Genomic DNA, 27,529 nt, shown 5'->3' with positions numbered 1-27,529 from the left:
ACGGTCGGCTATTGCAGAAAATACGGAGGCTGGGGATTGAGGGTGATTTAGAGATGTGGATCAGAAATTGGCTAGTTGAAAGAAGACAGAGGGTGGTGGTTGATGGCAAATGTTCAGAATGGAGTTCAGTTACGAGTGGCGTACCACAAGGATCTGTTCTGGGGCCGTTGCTGTTTGTCATTTTTATAAATGACCTAGAGGAGGGCACAGAAGGTTGGGTGAGTAAATTTGCAGACGACACTAAAGTCGGTGGAGTTGTAGACAGTGTGGAAGGATGTTGCAGGTTACAGAGGGACATAGATAAGCTGCAGAGCTGGGCTGAGAGGTGGCAAATGGAGTTTAATGTAGAGAAGTGTGAGGTGATTCACTTTGGAAAGAATAACAGGAATGCGGAATATTTGGCTAATGGTAAAATTCTTGGTAGTGTGGATGAGCAGAGGGATCTCGGTGTCCACGTACATAGATCCCTGAAAGTTGCCACCCAGGTTGATAGGGTTGTGAAGAAGGCCTATGGTGTGTTGGCATTTATTGGTAGAGGGATTGAGTTCCGGAGCCATGAGGTCATGTTGCAGCTGTACAAAACTCTGGTACGGCCGCATTTGGAGTATTGCATACAGTTCTGGTCGCCTCATTATAGGAAGGACGTGGAAGCTTTGGAACGGGTGCAGAGGAGATTTACGAGGATGTTGCCTGGTATGGAGGGAAAATCTTATGAGGAAAGGCTGATAGACTTGAGGTTGTTTTCGTTAGAGAGAAGGAGGTTAAGAGGTGACTTAATAGAGGCATACAAAATGATCAGAGGGTTAGATAGGGTGGACAGTGAGAGCCTTCTCCCGCGGATGGAGTTGGCTAGCACGAGGGACATAGCCTTAAATTCAGGGGTAATAGATATAGGACAGAGGTCAGAGGTAGGTTTTTTACGCAAAGAGTGGTGAGGCCGTGGAATGCCCTACCTGCAACAGTAGTGAACTCGCCAACATTGAGGGCATTTAAAAGTTTATTGGATAAGCATATGGATGATAATGGCATAGTGTAGGTGAGATGGCCTTTAGTTTTTGACTTCCCATGTCGGTGCAACATCGTGGGCCGAAGGGCCTGTACTGCGCTGTATTGTTCTATGTTCTAAGTATAGGAGCATCCTATCGGCCCAAGACCGCAAGAAACTTCAGAGAGTTGTGAACATCGCCCAGTCCATCACACGAACCCACCTCCCATCCATTGACTATCTACAACTCCCGCTGCCTGGGGAAAGCGAGCAGCATAATCAAAGACCCTTCGCACCCAGCTTGCTCACTCTTCCAACCTCTTCCATTGGGCAAGAGATACAAAAGTCTGAGAACATGCACGAACAGACTCAAAAACAGCTTCTTCCCCGCTGTTACCAGACTCCTAAATGACCCTCTTATGGACTGACCTGATTAATACTACACTCCTGTATGCTCCACCCGATGCCGGTGTCTAGGTATTTATATTGTGTACCTTGTGTTGCCCTATTATGTATTTTCTTTTCTTTTTGTGTACTAAATGATCTATTTGAGCTGCACACAGAAAAATACTTTTCACTGTACCTCAGTACACGTGGATGTAACTCAAATATATTGGAAAGGCCTTCTGGTCAGATTGGTTCCATCCAATTATCTATTACCAGCTTGTGAGTTGTTAAATAATAAATTCCCACAAATCCTGGACAATTAAGAACACAATTGGATTGTGAAACCAAGTTATTGCACACTTTTGAGCAGATTATAGTATTTGAAAACTCATGAACATATTATATTTGATCAGTGAACTATCTGTATAGAGGTATAGATTTGAGCTTTGTACCAAAAAAACAACAGTTTACACAGAAAACAATGTAGCTGTCAGTTCTGCATGGTCATTTTGTTTGTAGCGACTCATTGTGAAAATCAAAGCGTTTATAAAATTACTTGCAGTGAGGCCCGAAGCTGCATTTCTGAATTTTAGATTTGGAAGCGGGTGGTATAATGTCTTTTTTTACCCCCCCGACTGAATGGGATGTATTTCCATTAAAAACATGAACAGGTTTTAGTTTTGTGTCGTGAGCAGCACCTAATGGATTTTACAGGTATTACACAACAGTTGTTCTAAGAATACAAAATGAATAAAGCCTCGAGTCATTGAGAAATTATTTATTGTTCCACCTTCACACAGGTCCCCATTATTGCCCACAAGGATTTAGAATTGCAGTTTCCTGACTTGATCTGCATACACAAAACATTCTGTAACCCATTTAAAGTTTTGTACGTTATCATTTGAAATACAAAAATCAATACCACTGTAATTTGTTTTTAATGTAAATTTATTTTTCTGTCCTGTAGTTATATTAAGGTGTGATAGTTACAATATTCTTTTAAAGCTTTGTTCCATAGCTCATTTCATGTTCCATCTACTAAATTGTCACAAATGAAACCCCCCCGCCCAATTAAACTAGGTGTACCATTTTAAATGCTCTGAAGCATGGATAATTGTGTCTGATGCTTAGGGTGTCACCCTCATGGAGTGCGTCTCTCCTTCTTCATTAACAAGTGGCACTGGATTGTGCGAAGACGATCTTTAGCTGGTGCAAACTCCGGCTGCAGCTTCAGGGTGGACTCGTACCATTGCATTGCTTTCTCGTAATCTTCCTGCGAGGAAGATGAGACAACTTTTAACACCTCGAGAACGCGGAATCATCTCTTCACACTATTGAGACGACTTTGTTTAAATGCACCATGAATTATGCTGCCCTCTGATTTATCAGCAAATTCAGATTTCTCAGCCCTACCATTTGTACCATGGATGCAGAGCCTCTCTAACCGCCACGTTTCACCAGATCCATTCCCAGGCCCTTTGTTAAATCCCTGAATATTGGCCGAACAATACAACAATGCCTTGCATTTATATAGCCCCTTTAATGTAACAGAATACCCCAAGGCGCGTCACAAGAGCCTCATAGAACAGAATTTGACACTGAGCCGTGTAAGAAGACATCAGAGCAGACAACCAAAAGCTTGGTCAAAGATGTGGGTTTTAATGAGCATCTTAAAAGAGGAAGAGAAGTGGAGGGGTTTAGAAAAATTAGGACCGTTGGCAGCTGAAGTCACAGCCAGCAATAGCGGAGCAATTAAAATTGGGGGTGGTCAAAAGGCTAGAGTTGGAGGAAAGTACATATCTGAGGGATGTGGGGCTGGAGCAGATTAGAGATGGGCAAAGTAATGGGAAGATTTGAAACAAGGATGAGAATTTTAAAATCAAGGCCATGCTTAACCGGGCAATGTAGGTCAGCGTGCAACAGGGATGAAATTTGTTGAGTGAGCAGTAGAGTTTAGAGGGGAGAAAATGGGAGGGTGTCGAATAGTGTGAAGCTAACAAAGCTAACAGATGAGGGTTTCAGCAGCAGGTGAGCTGAGGTGGTGATGAGGTAGAAATAAGTGGTCTTAGAAATGGTGTGTATAAATGGTTGGAGGTTCATCTTTATCTCAATTAGGACATTGTGAATAGTCTGCTTCAGCTTCAGATAGATGCCAGAGGGAGGGTTGAAGTCTGTAGCTAGGGAACGGAGTTTGTACAGAGTCTTAGGTCCTCCCAAAATTTAACTGAAGGAAGTGTTTTACTCATCCAGCGCTGGATGTTGGACAAGCTGTTTGATCATTTCAAGATTGTGGAGGAGTTGAGAAATAGGCAATGATGAGGTAGAGTTGAATGTCATCAGCACGCTTCTGGATGATGTCATCAAGGAGCATATAGATAAATAGGACAGATCCTTGGGGGATATCAGAGGGAATAGTTCAGAAGCTGGAAGAGAAGCTATGGGAGGTGATTCTGCAGCTCTGGTTCGACAGAGAATTAAACCAGGCAAATCCAGTACCACCTAGAGGGACGACAGTAGTTGGAAGTGGATGGTCTAGTTAACCGTGTCATAAAGGCTTCAGGACAGGTAGAAAATAATGGGGATTATTCACATTTGTCACAGTCACACAGAACCTCATTTGCAATTTCACAACTAATCCTGCCAAGTTGAACTTATTATAAGCAACTTAATAATAATAATCACTTATTGTCACAAGTAGGCTTCAATTAAGTTACTGTGAAAAGCCCCTCAATTAAACTAGGTGTACCATTTTAAGCAACTTAATAATAATAATCGCTTAGTGTCACGAGTAGGCTTCAATGAAGTTCCTGTCAAAAGCTCCCTTATATCTTCATTCCGCCAACTTCTTCCAGCAGTAAGAATCTGCACTGATCCAGCGATTTCTATCCTGATGTGGAGCAATGGTTGGTCCAATTCTACTCAAATATTCTCTTGTGTCACAACTTGTCTTGGCATGGGTGCCGTCTCACTCCAACTTGGGAAATCTAATTTGCTGTGCGCTCTGTTTCTAGTTTTTATTTATCACTCAGCCATACACGGTCCCTTCACCGCCCATTTCCTTCCTGGATGCGCTATCTTTATTTCTGGTACAAAGCTTGCAGGGCATCACGCAACTACCTACGTTATGCTTCTCACCACCCTTCTTTAAAGAACTCCTTTCTTTTCTCCTAGCTTCATCATCACATTTGTGATGATGGCTCCACTTTCTATACCAGAACGTAGAGGCTCCTAGCAGGGCATTCCCTCCCAGAGATCATGTGTACTCTTATTTTGTAGAGTTCTGTCCTACTCTGTCTTGCAAGGCACCTCTCTTGTCTCCACCTTTCATCTCACCAGTTGCTGCATTCATCAAATCATCTGTCATCACCTCATCCCACTTTTGGGAGGCATCATTCTCTCTGCAGTAGCCTCAACTATATCTTCCATCTCCCAATGCTCCCATCTATCGTTTCCCTGGTGTCTTCCTGTACGACCACAGTGGATAAACTAGCTTATTTAGATGCCTCCCAAGGCTGCAAATAACTTTTTGTTTGAAACACCGATTTATGCACATTTCCTGCTCACTGTATGAGCTCCTCGATATTGGGGAGGTAGATTAAGTGACTGCTTTGTGTCTGTTCCAAGTGTTACCTTATCCTTTCAATGGTTCAGTCATCCCCCTCTAACCTCCTACATGTCCCCAGCCAGGCTCAATGCAATGATAATTAAGTTCAGCATCCCATCTTCGACACTTTGGTTTCCATGATAATGTTACTCACTTAAGACATTTGCTGTCATCTCCACTTATTTCATGGCAGAGGTTACTATAAGGTGGGGTAAAAGCTGTCAGTTACTGGCAGGAGGGAAACTGGTATTTCATGCTGCAGTTTGTTTGGAAGCTACATATCAACACATGTTCTTCAAGGTTTTTTATATTTTCAAAAATTGGATTGCATTCACATTGATGACCTTAAACTAGAGCTATGCTGTGGGTTTCCCTAAAGTGTAATGTGTTACCTCAAAGCAGAAATAGCAGCATAATTAAATAAATCTCCAAGTTTCCCAATGCAAAATTTAAATGTGAAAAGTGTAATGGGGTAAATCAAGTACATGCAAAAAGATTCACTAACATGCTAGTTCCTCAAATATTTGCATGCTTCGAAAGAGAGATTGTGTCTCAACACATAAATTGAAGCCCGTTTAAACCAACGCAAGTAGAAATTCAGCTAAACCAATAGACCATGAAAGGTAGTCGAACCAACCTGGGCAACTTACCATTGCTACGTAGACGTTAGCCAAGGTAAAGTGATTGACGACAAAATGTGGAGCGATTTCCACTGCCATAGTCGCGACGATGATCGCATCATCCCATAGCTTTGCATTGTGAAAAATATTTGCCAAGCTAATGAGAGGTACATCCTGCTCAAAACAAAATACATATTAGCAAAGGAATCAATGAGAAGTTTCAGTTCAGTTTACTGCTTCGCACTGTTAGATTATCCCCTGGAGCTGCGGCATCATAAGACAGCTTGCAAATCTGAATATCAAAGACACAGTCTCCAAAACGAAAGGAAACACCAACACAAAAGCAAAATGCTGCAGATATTGGAAATCTGGAATAAAAACAGGAAATACTAGAGATAGACAAAGAGAAGCAGGTTTCAGGTTGATTACCTTTTGTTTGAACAGACTATGAATATTGAAATAACTTCTGGTTTCTCAAATTGCACACTTCAATTGAGCTTGATACAGTGTTATAATAATAATCTTTTATTGTCACAAGTAGGCTTACATTAACACTGCAATGAAGTTACTGTGAAAAGCCCCTAGTTGTCAAATATTTTCAAGTTTCTATCTATTTAATATGGTTTCGCACAACTCTGAAAAGTCTCAATTGCTGATGATTATCCTGTGCAGATTTGGTGACTGACAATAAGGTTGCACAGCTGAGTGGCAGGTGGCGCAGTGGTTACTCCATGTGGAGTTTGCACATTTTCCCCATCTCTGTGTGGGTCTCAAACTCACAACCCAAAAAGATATGCAGGCTGGGCGGATTGGCCATGCTGCATTGGAAAAGAACCGTGGGTGCTCTAAATCTATAAAACAAAAACAGGTTGCACAGTTTTCTCGGTTCAACTGCAGTGTGATAAGAGTTTAAAAAGGCAATAATGTTTGGCATGGCAGCTGGGGCAGCAGTTTTGTCGTTCTAGGTGTTGAAGAAACATAGATGACATCTTAAATCAAGAATATCTAGCCTTTTGGAGCTGGGAGCTGTGTACCTTAGTTAAAACTACAAATTAATAATATGACCCCCATGCAAACAAAAGCAACAAACCTCCCAGTGCATAAAATAAAATAAATAATCTTTATTGTTACAATTAGACTTGCATTAACACTGCAATGAAGTTACTGTGAAAAGCCCCCTAGTCACCACATTCCAGCACCTGTTTGGGTACACGGAGGGAGAATTCAGAATTCTCAGCTGATATGGGAATTGAACCCGGGCTGCTGGCCTTGCTCTGCATCACAAACCAGCTGTTTAGCCCACTGAGCTAAATAGCAAGATTCTCAACAAGTACGTGAAGCACGTATGATTCTTTTCCTTCTTTCTCACCTTCGCCTCCACTGTCTCTCCCCCCCCCCCCCCCCCCCCCAATCACCCCTCTCCAATCCATTCTCTTGGTTTCTTTGCCCTGCACGCTTCTCTAAATTTTGCCCTTTGGTCCCCACCTCACCGTCTGTTATTGTTTGTCACTTCCTCTGTGGCCTTTTGATCTCTCATTAACTCTGCTTCGATGTCCTCTGTTCTGGTCAGGGTAATTTTTTAGAAAGAATCTACTGTCTCAGGCACACAACCTAAGTTATAAAAGATGTATCTGCTGTGGTGGCAGCAATGTTCCAGTTGGAATCAAGAAACATCACGAGGAGGGCGAAATAATTCTTCAGGCTTAATTTGCTGAGTCTGAAAGACCGGTAAAAGTTGCTGACTGGTCAAAACCCACTAAAAACAAAAACAGCTTTCCCCAGTCCTCCATGCTTAGGAATGTTAACTAGTTTGAAGGTGAAGTCGGCTTTGCATACAGGGTAATATAGAAGCTTACAGGAATTTTTGTTTAAAGATTAGACCAAGTAAGCTTGTGGGCATATTTTTGCGTTAGGCTGCATCATGACTACCTGTGCCTGAAAGGCACCATCAAGATATAGTGAAATAGAAAACGCAACCAAAACAAATTCAGTATTCGCAGTTTCTTCATCACCCATCCTGTTGTAACTCCAAAAACACTTTATGTTCAGGCTTGGAAGACATTTTAAAATTTGGTAATGCCGCTTTGAAATTAGTATAGATTTCAAAAATGTATTTGTAAAAGTCAGGCTGGCTGAACAATTGGAGACACCAAACGTATACTGGGTGACAGTTTTAGAAAACCTGTTCAGTCTACAATCTGCGTGACCCCACGCTTCCAGTTGCCTGGCATTTTAATTTTCTTCCTTGCTCCCGCGCTGTCTTTCACCTGCCACCGTGTTCCACTTAAATGCGCAAGCACAAGGAGCTGTCGCTCATTTTTTGATTTGGCACATCATAGCCATCTGGACCCGACATCAGAGCTCAACAATTTTAGGCGGCAACTCTCTGTCCCTATCTAGTTGTGCGTGTATGTTTTTGCTGGTTCCGTTTTTCTCATTTCTTTCTTAATCCCGATACTTTGTGTTTGGACCGCTGCTATTCAGACATTCGCACCTCATTTGGGCACATCTGTTGTTTCTTTACCCTAATCCATTTCCACTCAGCCCCTCTTTGAACCATTTAATCCCTCTAGACCTCCACCACAAAGACCTTCCCTTCGTCGTTCCCTTTTCCCTCCTCTCCCACATATACCCCCCCCCCCCCCCTTTCTTCTGCTCAAAATCTATTAAATTTCTAACTTTCATCCATTCTGATGAAAGGTCACAGGCCTGAAAAGTTGGTCTGTTTTTCTCTCCACAGATGCTGCCCAACCCGCTGAGTATTTCCACCATTTTCTGTTTTTGTTTTGAAGTATGTGGGACAAGTTGGGAATCCGGATTTCTCCAGTCTTTGAACCTTCAAAAAGGATGAAATCAACCAGGAATATTGCTCCTTGAAGAAATGTGCCCCTGAATCTTATTGGACAGATGATTATTTCTCATTTCATTTCATTTTCAGCTGGGGGCTGGTTTAGCACAGGGCTAAATCGCTGGCTTTTAAAGCAGACCAAGGCAGGCCAGCAGCACGGTTCAATTCCCGTACCAGCCTCCCTGAACAGGTGCCGGAATGTGGCGACTAGGGACTTTTCACAGTAACTTCATTGAAGCCTACTTGTGACAATAAGCGATCATCATTATCACCATTTAACTGTAGCCTTGTCCATTGACTGCAGGAGACGGTAAAAACCTCGAGCGAAAAAGTCAACACACAAGGTAAAGTAATACTGAATAGTAACAGGGCACGAGGTCAGTGTTGATAAAAACTGAAAGTGCTGGAGAAACTTAGCAGGTCTTGTAGCAGCTGTGGAAACAGACAAGAAAATGAAATTAAAATGAAAATTGCTTATTGTCACAAGTAGGCTTCAAATGAAGTTACTCTGAAAAGCCCCTAGTCACCACATTCCAGTGCCTGTTCGGGGAGGCTGGTACCGGAATTGAACCGTGCTGCTGGCCTGCTTTCAAAGCCAGCGATTTAGCCCTGTGCTAAACCAGTTAACGTTTCGGATCTAAATGGTCCTTCTAAGAGTACATAATTACATAGTTGGAAGAGGGGCAGAGGAGATGGGGCAGAATAGAAGAGCAGGGATAGGTCGGGCAAAGGACATATTGAAAAATATGTCATGGACAGAAGAGAGGGGAGTGTTAACGGTGCCATTAAGGGATGGAGAGTGCTAATGGTGGCAAAAGGTGAGATAGAAGAATGTGTTAATGGGAGCAGCTGAACAGTAAGGGAGAGGTGGCCATGTGGGGGTGGGGGAGTTATGGGGCATCTAGGGAGCTGAAAAACTAACAACTTTAGAGAGGGGGGTGAGGCGTTTACTGCCTAAAATTGTTGAGCTCGTTGTTGAGTCTAGAAAGCTGTAACGTGCAAGATCAGATGAGGTGCTGTTCTTCCAGTTTGTGTTGGCCATCGCTGCAACATTGCAGCAGGCCGAGGATGGACATGAGAGCAAGATGTTGAGTTGAAATGGATCATACTTATGGGTGAAGCAAAGGTGTTCCAAAAAGCAGTCACCCAGTCTGCATTTAGTGTCCCAGAGTTAGAGGAGATCGCATGGGAACAGCAAATACAATAGGCCAAATTGAAGGAGGTGCACGCGAAATGTTGCTTTACCTGAAAGGAACGTTTAGGCCCTTGGACAGTAAGTAGGGAGGAGGTAAAGGGATAGGTTTTTACTAAAGATTTGCAGCGTCCCAGTGTTTTGCTTTTACGAGAGGTCAGTGATTCAGGTTGCAAGGGTGCCTTGCACATGAAGGTTGTATACATATCTACTTCAACATCGATCATTGTTCTTTTACGTGCATTAATAGAAAAGCATATTGGCATTTTTCATTTTATTCTGCATCCTACCAACTTTGTGTGTAAAACATGGTAAACAAGGCAATTCAACATGATTTCAGTACGGCCCTGCCCCAAATCGGGTTTACGGAATTTAACCATTTGAAGTCAAGAAAATATTGGGTGTGAGGGAGAGAATGAACATTGTAACTATACTGCAACAGGTGCACTACTTAGTATTCACCTAACATTTATTATTTTACTAAATTTTTAGTCACCCTTGAAGAGAATATGCCAAACAAGGTACCATCTCATCCGTCTTGTAACATTTATAAAAGCTAATCCAGAGATACTACTGCACGACTCAGTTGTTGTTCTGGCTTAAATTGCAAATCATGTTTACATGTACATTTTCTAACAATTATTGGAAAAATGGTTCAAAGAACTTGATTTTTATATTGCTTGCAATACTGGATGTTATTTGTCTAAATGGAAGATTAAGTGAATGATAGAGGGAATTAAAGTGGACACTGAAAAATAAATCTAATGTTTGAAGTACCGACAAGGTAACTTGAACAGTTTTATAAATAGAAACAAGCTTGCAAACCTTATAAATTATTGAGTATCTAATCAATCCAGGGCTTATTCTGAGAAACAGATGCTTCTAATAAAGTGTACCTTAACTTTCAAAGAATCTTTGATAAAGCACTACATAAGAGATACCTTCACAAACTAAAATTACCAGGTACCAAGGGTAAAAAATAAGAATGTAGATTAGCAGTATGGCTAAATGGAAGAAAGCACAGAATAGCTTTTAAAAAGAGCCATGTTCTAATGTAGCAGCATCGAATGGATGGTCCCATTCTTGGTATACAAAAAAATTGCAATTTTAATACAGTTATACAAATTGACTGAATCAGAGGAGATGGGAAATGGTGGCATCATGTTTATGTCACTGGATTAGTAATGATCTGGGGGGCATAGGCTCAAATCTCACACTTGGTGGAATTTAAATTCAATTAATAAATCTGTAATGGGGCGGCACAGTTGCGGTGGTTAACATTGCTGCATCACGCCACCGACGACTCGGGTTCAATCCCGGTTCTGGGTCACTGTCCGTGTGGAGTTTGCGTTATCTACTGATATCTGCATGGATCTCACCCCCACAACCCAAAACTGTGCAGGATAGATGGACTGGCCATGCTAAATTGCCCCTTATAAATAAATAATGGAATTGAAAGCTATGCTCAGCAAGTGACCATGACAACTATCACTAATTGTTGTAAAAACCCATCTGGTTCACTAATGTCTTTCAGGGAAGGAAATTGGCCCCCCCTTACCTTTTCTTGCCTACATGTGACTCCAGACCCATATAAATCTTGTTGACTCTTAACTGCCCTCTGAAAATGCTCCAGCAAGCCAATCAGTTCAAGGGCTATTTGAGACGAGCAACAAATGCTGGCCTTGCTGGTGATGCCTACATCCCATTAAGAATAAAGAATGATGCAGCACAGGAGGTGGACATTTCATTTATCTTGGCTTCGTGAAATGCTATCTCACTCGCTTGCACCTTCCCTAAATTTCCCCTTCAAGCAGATATCCAATTCCATTTTGAAAGTATTATTTCCTCCATTTCCTCCACTGTTTCAGACAACCCATTCCAGGTCTTAACAACTGGCTGCATATCAACCCTGCTCCTTTGACTTCTTTACCAATTAACATAAATCTATGTCCTCAGGTTACCAGCTATCAAAACTACTCAATGTTGAACATCGTTATTAGAGCTCCCCTTGATCTTCCCTATTCTAGGGAAACTAATCACAGCTTCTCCAATTTCTCCATGTAACTGAATACCTGTATCCCTGGTACCATTTTAGTACATCTCTTCTGCATACTCTTCAAGGCTGTGCCAAGCTTGCTAAAGTGTGGTACCCAGAAGATAAGCTGTAGCCAGTGATTTAGAAAGCATAGCTTCATAATCTTTGTAATCAATCCCTCTTGTTTATAAAGCTAAGGATACTGCATTTCTTTTCAAAACACCTTTCTCATCTTGTCCTGCAATATTCAATTCGTCTTTCTTTTTATTTATTTACGGGATATGAGCATCACTGGTCGGCCAGCTTTTATTGCCAATCCCTAGATGCCTTTCAGAAGGTGGTGGTGAGCAGCCTTCTTGAACCTCAATCCCGGAGGTGCAGGTACATAATATTTGTGGGCATGTTGTTAAGAAAACTTGTATTGGAGAACATTAGAAATAAGGTATAGTTTTAAGTGTGTTCAATTTAATTTTTCTGTACCTGGAAGGGCAATACCAAGAGTTAGATTCATGCTGAACAAAGGTATTTGTATGTGTGAGGTTGGTTCCATTCCAACTGGGTTTCTATTGTCTTAGAAGGGGCTACGGCATTGCTTAGCAACTGGGGCCTTGTAAGGTAGAGAAACATTTAAGTTTTAGTTTGCTAATTTCATTGCAGTTTAGAGACAGGATATCGGGGAGCGAACATCTCTCAATTCTCCCAGGAAAAAGACTGGACAGGATGGGAGCCGCGAAGAGGTAAGCTTCCTCAAGTACAAGTTACACTCAATAGCCAGGGAATTGGGCCAGAAAGTGTTTTTACAACAACTGGATTTAAGTGAACAGGATCCAAGATATTGTTCAGAAGAATTAAAGAAGAATAAACAAAATATCCTCAGTTAAATAGACAATTGCATTAACCAGATATAAAGTGGGACAGCAGCCTTCAAAGGTAAATCAAATGTCTGATGCCATTTCAATACAGTCTGAGAATCAAGAGTTAAAGCAGTTGTGAGATGTTTGCGCAGCAGTCAAGACAAAGAAATCCTAAAGAGGTTGGTGTGAAGTCCTGGACTGGATATATGGTTAAAAGTGGAGCGGAAGACCTGGGTGGGAGAGGGGAAGGTTTCAGATATTTACCAGGAACTTTCGGAGGCGGAGGAAACTCCGACGGAGGAGCTCAAGGGCAAGTGGGAGGACGAGCTAGGAGGAGAGATAGAGGCGGGTCTATGGACGGTTGCCCTAAGCAGTATTAATCCTCATCATGTGCCAGGCTTAGCCTGATGCAATTTAAGGTAGTCCACCGGGCACACACGACAGTGGCTAGGATGAGCAAGTTTTTCCGGAGTAGAGGATAGGAGCGCGGGAAGCCCAACAAATCATGTCCACATATTTTGGGCATGCCCGAAGCTTGGAGGGCTTTGGCAGGGTTTTGCTGAGGCAATGTCGATGGTACTAAAAATATGGGTGGTGTTGAGTCCGGACGTAGCAATCTTTGGAGTGTCGGAGGAGCCGGGAGTTCAGGGGGCGAAAGAGGATGACATCTTGGCCTTTGCCTCCCTGGTAGCCCGGAGACGGATCTTGTTAATGTGGTGGGACTCGAACCCCCAGAGTGTAGAGACCTGGGTTAGTGACATGGCTGGGTTTCTCAGTCTCGAGAAGATAAAGTTCACCTTAAGAGGGTCAATGGTCGGGTTCACCCGGACATGGCAGCCGTTCATCGACTTTCTCAGGGAAAATTAAAATGCCAGCAGATGCACTATTCCAAGGGGGTGTGGGGGAAAGAGGGCCACATTATTGTTTTCTGATTAGGGTGTGTGAAGATTGGGTTGGGGGAGGGGGGGGGGGGTGTGGAAATGTTTATTATACCATGTTGATGCCATTGTTAATGTTATTATTATAAAAAAGTTTCAAATACCTTAATAAAAATATTTTTTTTTAAAGTGGAGTGGAAGCCAAAGTGTCATCCAGAAAACCCGGACTGGATTTTGGAATGCTTTTAAAAGCATTTAAAACGTGTTTTGGGGAATGGAGCTTGGAAACTCTCATGGTCCTCATCTGTGGGATTCTGAAGAGAAAGTCACAGACACTAACGCTGCTTCAGAGTGGAGTGCATGTATTTGACCACAGTTATCGTGTGTGCTTAAAAGGGGCTTTTTGAGTTAATGAGACCATTGTAGCTTAAGATGCACTTTGTAATCCCCATCGTGTGTATTCGTTAATCCAAGAGGGGAGTAAAGGAATATTGTATAATAATCCAACTTTTCATGTTTAATAAATATTTTTTTTTGCTGTTAAGACTAATTAGCAGTCCTGTGACTCTGGTCCCCCATGTTTTATATAAATAAAAGTTTTGGTCCTGCCCAGTTCGATCAACTGGGATCATAACAATGCGGCCAGGCCGCTCTGTTCTGGCACCCCCTCCAGAAGTGTATAGTTTATACTGCCTCTCCTCACATTTCTAACATTAAATTTCATCCGTCATATGCTTGTCCATTTCGCCCATGTCCTCCTGAAGTCTGTTATATCCCCACTGTTCATGATATTGACGATGTAGAAAACTTCTGAAATAATGCCTTGTATTCCCCAGTCCTTAAAACGAATCTAAAGAAACTATGGATTTTGAGCTCCCAAGGAGGTCTTTAAGGACTCAATTGGTTTTTCGCCAGGGCCAGTGGAAAATTAATATCAACTGGATTTTGGCATTATCGGAAGGAATAAAAAGGAAAATATGAGACACCAAGGTATATTTAGTTTACTTGTTGGTCACTATTTTTAAATAAGTGGCAATAAACAAAGCAAATTGTTTAAGAACATACAAGAGTGATGAACAGTGAAGCACCAGCTCATCAATCAAGCCTGCCCCACAAAGTCATGATTTTTGTCCTCCCCCCCCCCAGCACCACCAATCACCAACACCATTGATAATGCTGTTATCTTTCCAAATCAATTGCAATAAAATCAAAGGTAATCTATAATTTTCTGGTTGAGCTGCAGCTGGAATGTGGAACCCAGTTTACTTGGAAAAACGTATGGGGTAGGGGTGGGGGTCAGGACCAAGAAGCAGTGCAGAGTGGGTGGCACGGTAGCACAGTGGTCAGCACAGTTGAGTCCCAGTTCCAGGGTCCCAAGTTCGATTCGCGGCTTGGGTCATTGTCTGTGCGGAGTCTGCACGGGTTTCCTCGGGTGCTCCGGTTTCCACCCACAGTCCACAGATGTGCAGGTTAGGTGAATTGGACATGCTAAAATGCCCTTAAGTGCCCACAAAAGGTTATGTTGGGCTCCTGGGTTACGGGGATAGGGTGGAGGTGTGGGCTTCAGTGGGGTGCTCCAAAGGACGGTGCAGACTCGATGGGCCGAATGGCCTCCTTCTGCACTGTAAATTCTATGATTCTATGAGAACAGAAAAGAGGAGGATGGTTAATGATGTCATAGGAACTATGAGGAGTCGACCAGGATAAGGGTTTTACTGTGCAAACAGAGATACCCCGGAGAGAACCTTTTTTTCCCCCTCGAAAACAAAGTGTGCAATAGAAATTTGAAAACAACACCATTTTCAGATATGCCCGTGTTGCCCGATGAGACAATACAGGTTCATGGTTATGAAAGAAAGCTTTTGGACAAATGATAGAAGTATTATTTGCATATAATATGAACAAAGGCATTAGGTGATACAGGACAAAGGCACATGTATGGAGTCAGGTTACAGATCAGCAATGATCGCACTGAATACTGAACAGGTTCAAGGGGCTAAATGGTCTCATCCTGTTCTTCTTCACATTTCTTTGATCACTAATTGCAATGAGATGTGGTACAGATCAGATGCAACAGGCTTGGGTTATACTGCACCTGCTACAAAATTACGTATTTAGCCTGTTTTTCTTTTGGCCTCAGTGCATCCAAGGTCGTCATCCCTAGTTAAGGGCGAGGCCAACTCGAATGGATGGACCACATCTGCAACAGAACCTTTTTCTGGTTGCTAATCACATTGAAGGAACTCATCTATGTGCGGTGACATGACCTTGTGTATCATGTCAGCACAAAGGAGAACAAAGGAGGAATCAAAAACGCATCTCCAAACCTACCTGCTAAGGAAAGGTAGAGACTATATATTTTTCTCGCATCAACGTAAAAAGAGGAATGGATTAGAAATACTACGTACACTGAATGGTTGAATACAGGTGCACCAAAAAAAAAGAAGATGCATTATCTACTCTACTGTCCAAGATTATGTTCAGCTCCAACTAAAATATGCTTGACAATGCTTCATTAGCGGTTCTCACCTTCATGTGGTGAGGTGCATGGTGCAATGCTTGACGTAGACAGTCAATAGCTTTCTTTCCTTGACCTTTAACCCTCCAATACAGCGCAGCCATACTTGAAATTACCCAGGATGTTTGATTCTGTTGAAATATAAATCATAAAAGTGAGGCGACAAAACATTTTGAAAGGAAAAATGGTCAAAACCCTTAGTTCTCACTCTATTGCTCAAAAATTCAACTTTTAAGACCATTTTGTTTCCATAAATATCTCTTTGAGCATTGATGGATTTGCGCAAGTGTGTTGGGCTGTATTCAGATAAAAATATTATCCTACTGGTCTGCTCTGCAAAGAAACATGAAAAGGAATATTTAAAGTTATTAAAAAGTACTCCAATCAAAAGATTGAGGTATGCAAGAAATGCCAGGATGGCCTGCTTTAAGTTTCCACATAGCTTCCTACTAGTATAATGTGAAGATCAGAAATTACCATGAAAAATTCCACATCCGGCATTATTCTGCAACATAATGATGAATTTTGAAGAGGGAATGAAGAGTGGCAACAGGCTAATGACATAATTCTAAAATATGTGCAGGAACAGAGGGATGTGGGGATGAATGTGCTTTGATCTTTTGATGGTGGCAGGTCATATTGAGGGTGTGGTTAGCAAAGCATACCGGACCTTAGGCTTCAAATAGAGGCATTGGGTACAAAAACAGGGACGTTTTGCTGAACCTTTATAAGGCTCAGGTTAGGTCATGACAAGAGTATTGTTTCCCCTTTGTCGCTCCCCGCTGCCCACGAGGGTGGTGCCTGCAAAAACAATCAATGAATTCAAAATGAAACTGGATGGGCACTTGAAGGAAAGAAATTTACAGGGCTATGGGGTTAGAGCGGGAAAGTGGGACTGACTGGATTCGTCTGTTGGGAGCCGGCATGAATTCAATGGGCCAAATGGCCTCCATCTGTGCCGCAGATGATTCTATGACTCTGTGTGCACTCACATTGAATCATTCTACTGCCTCACAGCCAAGGTTTGTGTTCAAGCAAAGGTTTGTGTCCAATTAAAAGACATCTTTTTGGCAACATAATAATAATCTTTATTATCACAAGTAGGCTTACACTAACATTGCAATGAAGTTACTGTGAAAACCCCTAGTCACCACAGTCCGGCAGCTCTTCAGGTATACAGAGGAACAATTTAGAATGTCCAAATTACCCAACAGACATCTTTCGGGACCAGTGTGAGGAAACCGGAGCACCCGGAGGCAACCCATGCTGACACAGGGAGAACGTGCAGACTCTGCACAGACAGTTAGCCAGCTGGGAATTGAACCTAGGGCCCTGGCTCTGTGAAGCTACAGTGCTTCCCACTGTTCTACTGTGCTGCTCACAGTGGTGGGGTACTTTGCATTCCAGTGGTGAGCTGCTGCAACAGGGTCAAGAGAATTAAGGCCAACAAGAAATTATTTTTAAAAAATCTTTGTGATTCAGCAGCAGGGACTCACTACTTTTCCCCTGCACTTTAGCTTTTATTCATGATTGGTATAGATCTGGGGCTGGATTCTCCGCCCTGCCACTTTTCTGCCCCGACCCACCAGCGGGATTCTCTGTTACGGCGGCTGGTCAATGGGGTTTCCCATTGGGGGGGCAGCCCCACGCCGTCGGGAAACCCCCGGGCGCCGGCAAAACGGAGAATCCTGCCCTTGAAATTGGTTCTACAATTTACTAGATACTCAACAGAGTACAGACATATTGGGGTGACTGGCAACTGAAACTTGGATGTCACACTTTGATGAGAATTGCAATTCAAATTAAACTTACTTTTTCTAACACTTTGGCTATCCGTGTCCCAACCTGCTCAAAAGACTGGGGTGCATACTTCTCTTTGCCTAGATTCTGTAAAACCTATCAGAAAACAAAAAGAGAACCATTAATAAAATTTTAATAAATGTAAGGTGCCAATTCATGCTCATCACCTCTAGATTTTTCTGTCAATTATCGGTGCCCGCCATTATCGATATTCTTGCCAGTGTAAACAGGGTTTTCTTCACTTACTCTATCAAAACCATTCTTAGTTTTGAGCACTGCTGTTAATCACCCTTTACCCTTCTTTGTTCCAAAGAGAACAATCCCAGCTTCTCTAGTCTCTCCACATACCTGAAAGTTGAGAACCTAGTGCCTGAAGGAGAAGTACTGAACAAAATGACAACATAAAACTCAAAGTGTTTAAAATTTAGATGAACGTTTCAAATTCCATATCCAATAGCCAACCACATTTATTGCCACATAGTTACATGAACGTGCCTGGTTCATGGTACTTGATCAGAAACAACTTTTACTTTTATAGGATAGGATCCCATACAATATATGGCAGAGAATCAGGACATTTGGCCCAACCAGTCCATGCTGGTGTTTCTGCTCCACTTGAGCTTCGTCCCATCTGTTCCCTTCTCCCAAACATGCTTGACTAGATCCCCTTAAATGCATCTTTGCTCTTCACTTCAACTACTCCCTGTGGTAGCAAGTTCCACATTGTCACCACTCTTTAGGCAGAGACCCTTCTGCGTTTAGGTTTGTTAATCTCAGGTCATTGCCCTCTCTACGCCATTCTAAATGATGCGCATTTCACACACTATATCTGCAAAATGGATTCAATTTAAATTTAGGTTGTCCACGCCCATTTTTATTGATATAATCAATCGAATGTAAAACATAAGTGCTCATGAATCAGATCATTTATAAACATTGTAAAACTTCTTCCTAATGCAAGTTTTAAACATGGCTAAACATAAGAAGGCCTAACATTGTTGGAGCAATTGAGCATTAAATGATACACAGTAAAGAGGATAAACGAGAGCTATACCAAATGACACATACACAGAAAGGAGCATGCAGCAATGAATCACTGATCAAGAATCTGTACAGTAACTATCAAATAATGTTCCAATACCAATCTTTTATACTTTAGTCAAACAGATTTGTCTATGTCTAACTATTCCCAGAGTCCAATTTGCTGTTGCAGTGAATCAGTAAAAGCAAAGATGCTGCACAATATGTACCACAGGTTGGACAACCAAAATCCAGTGAAAACAAGAATTGCCCAAAAAATTGGACATTCGTGGAAATGCTCCATTTGATAATTAATTAGCTGTCAGCTTCGCTTGCACCAGACTGGTCACCCGGTTCCCATGCTCAGAGGCCAGCCTCGCTGAACTCTACAGAATGGAAATGTGTGCTGCCCTCTGTCGGTGAGGTTGCCATACTACATTGGTTCATGATTTCTCTTCAAATGCGATGGGTGTCTGCATCCAGTTCACTTTGGAAATGGCTTTTCATAAGGGCAGAGCCTCCCTCGTACCGTGTTGGCGTGGGAAATTTGTGAAACCCTACCCCGAACACCATCCCAGGTGATCTGGCCGTAAATGCAGGATGAAAGGCCAGGTCAATTCGCAGTCGACATGTAAAAGCATGAAAGCACTTGGTGAGTTGAAAAACTGCAGACCCACTTTCAGCTTCCACTGCTCCCTGCCCAACTTCTTCCCTGCAACAGTTGGGCAAAGTAGATATTGTGTATCCGGCAATGCCGGAAGGAACTTGGACTTGGGGAGCCGTTCTGGAGAAGTCTAATCGATTGTGTAGAATGTGTAACGGCCGCCCTTATGATTCCTTGCCTTGGTGATCAATTTCTCATTGAAATTGGCCCAGGTTAGGCCATCTGATTTTATTACTGTCCAAAATGTGGGAAAATCCAAAATCCGGTGCAGTCTTGGTCCCGAGGATGCCAGATTTTAGACTTAGTGGAACTACTTTGACTCGGATAAATTGGGATTTTAGTCACTTTGGCTGATCAATTTAACACTCTTAAGCATTAAGTTTGATTTAACAAATTTAACAAATACGAAAACATCAAGTTAGAGGCGATTTCTTCCTGCAGTTCGACTTACCTCCTTCAATTGGCTTTCTCCAGTATAATGTATACTTAGCCGACTTGCCACACCATGCAAATGGTCTAAAGTGTGCATACTGGCAGGGAGGTTCGCATTGCAAACAGGCTCGACTGCTGGTTCTTGAAGAGAGGTGGCAAAGTCAATATGTTCTGTAATACTAGAATAAAAATGCAAAATACATATCATGATAGGTCTTGGAAAATGGAGGGCCATTCAAATTTATTTTCAACGGTGATTATGGTGACACGGAAACCTATTTTCTCAACAGTGAATGTGATGAGATTTTGAGAGACACCTTTGGCATTTTAATTTAATATCCTTACACATCATGAAGAGGGTTTTTTTGTTACTCTTTTAATATTGGAATTTATTGCATTTATATCTTTTTCAATGGGTCCGGTTTTGAACCGAGCCAAGTTAGTTTATTTTGTGTGAAGGTGGATGACTATTTTACAACGATGTGGAGATGCTGCCGTTGGACTGGAGTGGGCACAGTAAGTCTTACAACACCAGGTTAAAGTCCAACAGGTTTATTTGAAATCACGAGCTTTCGGAGAGTAGTTCCTCCATCGGGTGAGTCCTGATGAAAGAGCTACGCTCCGAAAGCTCGTGATTCTAAATAAACCTGTTGGACTTTAACCTGGTGTTCCAAGACTTCTTACTATTTTCCAAATCCTAACCAATTATTGTTTAAAAAATATTTTTCTTTCTCTATCATCTCTGGTTCTTTTTCCAATCACTTTAAATCTTTGATCAACCCTTCAGCCACTGGAAGCAGGTTCTCCCTATTTATTCTATCTAAGCCCTTCATTATTTTTAAAACTTCTATCAAATCTCTTCTTGTCCTTCCCTGCCATAAGAGCAACATGATTAGGCTGGATAGTCTTCTTCTTCTGGCACAGACATGATGGGCTGAATGGCCTCCTTCTTTGCGGTCCGTGCAAGTAACCGTAGTCCCTCGACCAGGGAACTGTTCTAGCAAATCTGCTCTTATCCTCTCCAAAGCCTTTAAATCCATCCAGAATTAGCGTTTGAAACAGCTTCCTGGCCTTTGTAGTCTATCCCTCTATTTATAAAGGTCAGGATGTCAAATGCTTTATTATCTGCTTCGTTAACCTGTCCTTCCACTTTCAACGATTTGTGCACAAACGGCCCTTCTCTCCTTGCACCAACTTTAAAATCTGTCTTCATTCTTCCCACCAAATTGTTCACCTCACATTTATCCACATCGCACTTCATCTGGTTTCTGTCTGTCTACATTCTCATGAAGAATAATGGTATCTTCCTCGCTATTCAACACACTTCCAAATTTGGATAATTTGCATTTTATGAAATTGTGCCCTGTTGCTAAATCATTGAGAAACATCAATAAAACAGTGAACCTTGTGCTGACCCTTGGGGAACTCATCTGTGTACCTAAAAACAGCCATACATAAATTCTGTTTTCTATCGATCCTTATTACATTAGGACAGCACGGTAGAATAGTGGGTAGCACAATTGCTTCACAGCTCCAGGGTCCCAGGTTCGATTCCGGCTTGGGTCACTGTCTGTGTGGAGTCTGCACATCCTCCCCATGTGCGCGTGGGTTTCCTCCGGGTGCTCCGGTTTCCTCCCACAGTCCAAAGATGTGCAGGTTGGGTGGATTGACCATGATAAATTGTCCTTAGTGTCCGAAATTCTATGATAATCTATGGTTAACCAAGGACAAAAGTTCGGCACAACATCGTGGGCCGAAGGGCCTGTTCTGTGCTGTATTTCGCTATCTATCTTATTCAATTTTGTATCCTTGTTCTGCCTTTTTTAACCCATAGGCTTCAATTCCACTGACAAGCCTAATATGTGGTACTTGAACATACACCCGTTACAACTGCACTGTCCCTATCCATTTTGCTGTCACCACATTTTTTTAAAAGCCTCAATTTAAACACAATTTTCCAAATTTCTGTTGTTTTGGTAATTTACTTATAGTTTTGGGGCTGGATTCTCCCAAGATGGGACTACGTCCCCACGGCACATAAAAACGCTGGCATTTCACTCCCGAGTTTCCTCAAACAAAAATAAGCCAATTCACTCACTTTCATGGGGCTAGCAGGGACCCAGAGTGATTCACGCAGTTTTAGCTGCGGATACGGGTTTCCTGCAGGTTGAGTCCGTGCATGCACACGGCGGCAGCCTCTAGCGGCTGCGTCGAGCGCCATGGCGGACTCGGACCGTGAAGGCAGTTGCACAATGTAGGCCCATCCGATCGGCCACACACCCGAATATCCGACTAGCCTGATCTGTCCCCCGACCACCCATCCCACTCCAGTGCCCGATCCACCAGGGCGGCCGAGGATCAAGTCCGTATTCGCCGCGCGGGGCTCCGGAATGACGATAGGTGGTTCGAACCACGCCGTTGGGAACTCGGCCGGCCAGGAGCGGAGAATCGCTGGGCGGGCCTCTGTCAATGGGCCCCCAGCCACACGGAGTACTCTGTGATCACGTCGATTCCCAGGTCCCGGAGAATCGCCTGACCGCCGCTGGGCCCGGTTTCGGCGTGAAAGTTGATTCTCCGCCCCCACGCCAAACGTGATTTTGGCACCGGCCTGCGGAGAATCCAGCCCAAGGTCATTAGTCACTCGTTCATTAACCGGTGAAAATAGTTTCCCCCAATTTAACAATAAAATCCTTCAGAATTCTGAACAGTTCCTTAACATTTCTTAACCCCCTCTGCTCTAAGAACAAAGTCTTTGTATATCAGAATCTCATTCTACTCTTATCCCACGTGTTTAGTTGAATCTCTTGTGTATCCACTCTGGGATCCTTCCTGAAGTGGCTTGCTTAAAATGGGACACACTATTCTAACTGTGACCTAACCTACAAGAGGGAAACCAATATATAGTCTGTTCATTTCAGCTGACATTTCAGCACTTTCAATGTAAAAGTTGTCTAGTTGTGGAATGTGCTAGTGCGCTGTGCCATAGATTTACATAGGATTGGGGGGAGGGGGGGGGGGGGGAGTTGAGGAGAAATCTTTCCATTCAGAGTGGTGGATGTTTAGAACTCATGGTTATTCACATCGAATTTTGTAACCTTCAGAGCTACGGACTAAAGCTGGAGAACAGGATTAGGCTGGACAGTCTTTTATCTTCTGGCAGACACGATGGGCTGAATGGCCTCCTTCTGTGCTGCAAGTTTTCCATGGTTCCACAATTTCCATGGCTGATTTTGAATACTTGGGTTTCCCTAGGTGGCAAGTTGCTGATAAACCAGTTACATTGTCAAGCGAAGTATCACCAAAAGCTTTTGTGTGCTGCAGATGGGGGTGTGAAGGAAGAGTGTAAGGAAGGGACTTGGCTCGAGTTCCTTGAGCTTACACTTCAGCTCTCTTTTGGCACTGGCTACAGAGGACACAATGGCATGCCCTCTCAGGCAAAATCAGGCAGCAAATGAGGAAAGCTGAATAACTTCATTTGAAGTGGAAAAAAAAGACTCATTGGAAAAACACTGACACTATAAGACAACAAATGTGATGCACAACTTTCTATATTACACCATTCCATTTTAGAAGATGGTAGGGCCCGCACAGAAAAGTACCGAGAGGTGACAATATGTCACTGCAAAAATCTCTCATCAGCAGAAAGATGCCAGCAGTAAACAAAATAAAATGTTCTCAAATGCAAATAAAATTATCAGGATCTGAATGACAAAGTGGGTTAAGCAAATTTCATATGTGGGACCTGGGCCTTCAATGTCTTTACCCCCAAAATAAGTTCAATTAATTTTTACCTGTGATGAGGAAAAAAAAAAGTTTATTATTTTGGGTGCTTGTTAATTAAATCTGAATGATCGAATGCAGATTCATTGCTTTACACAGTAACTATGTGTCTCAAAACAAAATGGGGTTAAAAATGAGAATACAATCTGGCAACTGTACAGACAAATATTCTCCTTAACATGTTATGCTCACACATATATAGGTTCAACATTTTAAGAATTCCACGAGTGTTCCTTTTACTACTTCATCAAAGCGTTTTGGAAACTAGATAATGTTGCAGTTTAAACATTTTAATCTTGAACAGAAATTAATAGCATCTGAAGTTCTATCCTAAAGATTATGCATATTTCTAAATTTATCGTCAATTTTAAACTCTCCTTTCAAGATGAAACTTGTCATCATGTTCAATTAAACTCAAGTCTTTTTTGAAGCATACAGCTCAGGCAGAAGCAATTTGTAATCTGGGTAGGCAAATTGATGAATTGAAAAACTTGCACAATGAGGTAGTTTACGCACATTCAACATTAAAGTGAATTATTTTATTTCAGCAGGTACACTGTCATCCACTTTAACTTATTAAATCCCAATGCAGAAAGCCAAAACTGCATGAGCAGGTATCACATGGTTATGAGGGTTTGTGAATGCAATTTACAAACTCATACTGCCCCACAAAAAGTTGCATAAACTTTCACACCAATGTGGCATGTCTAAGACTTACCTTAGATATTGGCATATGTTGGCCTATGAAACCTCAAATAAATTCCTCAAAACAGCGGCTGCCTTACATGCTGAGTAAAAAGATGACCTGCTGGAGTGGGTGTGGGTGGTCGCTGTCCTTGTCATTAGCCACACAGGGCCTGCTATGTGTGGGCGTGTCTTAACTCATTCATCTTCGCAGCACAGCCCGTTTTGCCTGCTTGATCCCTTGCACCCAGTTATAAGGTACCGGTAAGTAAAACACCCATTTGTGGGCTGCAAAATTGAGTTTGACTGCTAATACCAGTATAGCGTGTCATGTGAAAAGGGTGGTCAATTTATAGGCCGAGTAGAAGCAAAAACATGATTTTTGAGGCTGAAAAAAATGGGGTTGTTTTATAAACCAGATTAGTTTATGCAGAATTATTACAGTAGGGGAGGCCATTTGGCCAATCGTCTCTCTGCTGGCTCTCTAAATGAGCAATTCACCAATGCCAGGGCTCCCCACAACCCTGCACATTCTTCCTTTTCAAATAATGCAATACCCTCTTGAATGCCTTGATTGAACAACTCCCACAACACTCTCGGGCAGCGCATTTCAGATCTTTTTTTTAAAAAAATAATTTTTATTGAAAGATTTTGAATTTATACAACAACGACGAACCATAATAAAATACCAAAAATAACAATATCAGCAATCATAAACATTCGCCCCCACCTCCATGAACACAGCATTTTAACCACAACGCAAATTAACACAATATTAAGTTACATAATAGAAACTACAATAAGGAACCCCCCACCCCCCTGGATTGCTGCTGCTATTGACCAAGATACCTATCTTTGAGCCAGGAAGTCCAGAAAAGGCTGCCATCATTTATAGAACCCTTGTATTGATCCTCTCAGGGCAAATTTGACCCTTTCCAATTTTATAAATCCCGCCATGTCACTGATCCAGGTCTCCACACTTGGGGGGCCTCGCATCCTTCCACTGTAGCAAGATCCTTCGTCGGGCTACTAGGGACGCAAAGGCCAGGACACCGGCCTCTTTCGCCTCCTGCACTCCCGGCTCTACCGCAACTCCAAAAATCGCGAGTCCCCACCCTGGTTTGACCCTGGATCCAACCACCCTCGACACCGTCCCCGCCACCCCCTTCCAGAATTCGTCCAGTGCTGGGCATGCCCAGAACATTTGGGCGTGGTTCGCTGGACTCCCCGAACATCTGGTGCACCTGTCCTCACCCCCAAAGAACCTACTCACCCTAGTCCCGGACATGTGGGCCCGGCGCAGCACCTTAAATTGGATGAGACTAAGCCTCGCACATGAGGAGGAAGAGTTGACTCTCTCCAAGGCATCCGCCCAAGTTCCGTCCTCTATCTGCTCCCCGAGTTCCTCCTCCCATTTAGCCTTCAGCTCCTTCACTGACGACTCCTCCACCTCCTGCATTACCTTATAGATGTCAGACACCTTACCCTCTCCGAACCACACCCCCGAAAGCACTCTGTCCATCATCCCCCGCGAGGGCAGCAAAGGGAATCCCTCTACCTGTCGCCTAGCAAACGCCTTTACCTGCAGGTATCTCGCATTTCAGATCTTAACCACTCGCTTTCTCATGTCTCCATTGATTCTTTGCCAGTTACCTTAAATATTTGCACACATGTTCTCGATCCTTCCACCAGTGCGAACAGTTTCCCCCCTATCTACCTTGTCCAGATCCCTCTTGATTTTGAGCATAACCTATCAGATCGCTTCTCAATCTTCTTTGCTGCAAGGAAAACTGTCCCAACTTCGCCAATCTATTCATGCAACTTAAGTTCCTCATGCCTGGAATTATTCTTGTGAATATATCAAAATCCACAGTATTCAAGGGCACATAATGCAATGTTATAGTTCTGGATTAACTGGGTTTGGGGAAAGAAAGGAATACGGCTTACTCTATATTTTTGGCGGAAACTGCTAGCCACGTGCTAGCAACAGTTGTAAGCTCCACTCTTCGGATTTTCAGACATTCATCAGGGCTAGGCCATCCAAGACTGATATAATCTCTCTTCTTTCCTAAAGGATACAGAAATATTATGCCAACTAAAACACGAGATGGAAGTCTTGCAAATGTTCCGGCTCTGTGCAACGTACCATTCTTAAATGTTAAGGGTTTAGCATATGCTTGCAACTAGAACAGATTTAAATCATAACCTTCGGGTGCTTCCGACTCTTTCATCAGAGTAAAGGTTAGAAGGATTAAAACCGCAACTTTAAACTCTGACCACTCCCCACGCAATAGATCCCCCCCAACTACCCTCACCTCTTCTCCCCACTTACTGGCTGCGCTATCCTTCCCATCCCCCTGACCACCCTCAATATCGCACGGAACTCCCCCGACAGTGATTGCCATTCTGCGGAATTTCTGGACCTATTAATCTTTTTTATCACTTTTATACCAGTCTGCGTTGCACGGAAAACAAGTACACATAAAAGTGGTGGTGTGGAGGAAAATTGGAGGAATCATTTTATTATACAGTCAATTCTATCTTGACAAATATAAGCAATTTGTTAATTACCAAACAAGCTGCTAATAATGGTATTGGACTTTTGATTATTAGACTCTTATTTAGATTTTGCTGTTCATCGAGCCACCAACATAACTTTCATACAAGAGTAAAGTTTACTGCTTTTGGCATCAGTTTATTAGAAAAATCTTGCTAATCTAAGATCAGAGGGCATATCTCGGAGTAAGGCAGTTCTCTGAGACAGACAGATTTTTAATCAGTAAAGGGTTATGGAGGTAAGGCGGGAAAGCGGAGTTGAGGATTATTTCAGATCAGCCACGGTCTCATTAAATGGTGGAGGAAGTCGATGGGCCAAATGGCCTACCTTCTGCTCCTACATCTTATGATCTAATTTTCTAATAAACAAGAGATAGGACGATACAACGTTACTCCCTTCCAAATGAGATCTGTTTCCGACAATGGAACGGAGTTTCAGCAGTGCTTCATTGAGCTGCTAGATGGAGCACTCTGCAATGGTATAGTGTTTCATCTCAGAGCTGAACTAAGATCTAAGATCCACTCACAACTAAAGTGCCACTGGCACAGACTTGGAAGTAATTTTGTAAAAAGCAGCCCCCAAATTATGCACTGGCAAAAGCATTGACGTTTATACTAAAAGCAATGCTGATTCTATTATTTTCGCTAATTCTGTAAAACAACGAGAACTTA

The 27,529-nt window shown here is 42.6% G+C and overlaps 1 protein-coding gene across 4 annotated transcripts in view; it reads right to left on the bottom strand.

The window, feature by feature from the left end:
- Positions 1-2,135: 2,135 nt before the first annotated feature.
- Positions 2,136-27,529, bottom strand: part of ttc17 (tetratricopeptide repeat domain 17) — a 107,904-nt gene continuing 82,510 nt past the window's right edge. For 3 of the 4 annotated variants that reach the window (XM_038808275.1, XM_038808276.1, XM_038808278.1), the window contains 6 exons: positions 26,249-26,369; positions 19,857-20,016; positions 17,734-17,817; positions 15,933-16,052; positions 5,627-5,770; positions 2,136-2,645 (listed from right to left, as the gene is read on the bottom strand). In XM_038808275.1, the coding sequence (XP_038664203.1) occupies positions 2,514-2,645; positions 5,627-5,770; positions 15,933-16,052; positions 17,734-17,817; positions 19,857-20,016; positions 26,249-26,369 (761 nt within the window). In that variant the 3' untranslated portion in view covers positions 2,136-2,513. Of the gene's footprint in view, positions 2,646-5,626; positions 5,771-15,932; positions 16,053-17,733; positions 17,818-19,856; positions 20,017-26,248; positions 26,370-27,529 lie in introns of those variants that run through there. The other variant, XR_005461950.1, reaches the window with a different exon arrangement.

This window comes from Scyliorhinus canicula, chromosome 9, assembly GCF_902713615.1.
Source record: "Scyliorhinus canicula chromosome 9, sScyCan1.1, whole genome shotgun sequence".
NCBI lineage: Eukaryota > Metazoa > Chordata > Chondrichthyes > Carcharhiniformes > Scyliorhinidae > Scyliorhinus > Scyliorhinus canicula.
Note: the sequence above shows the minus strand (reverse complement) of the source record. Positions and strands in the feature narration are given on the sequence as shown.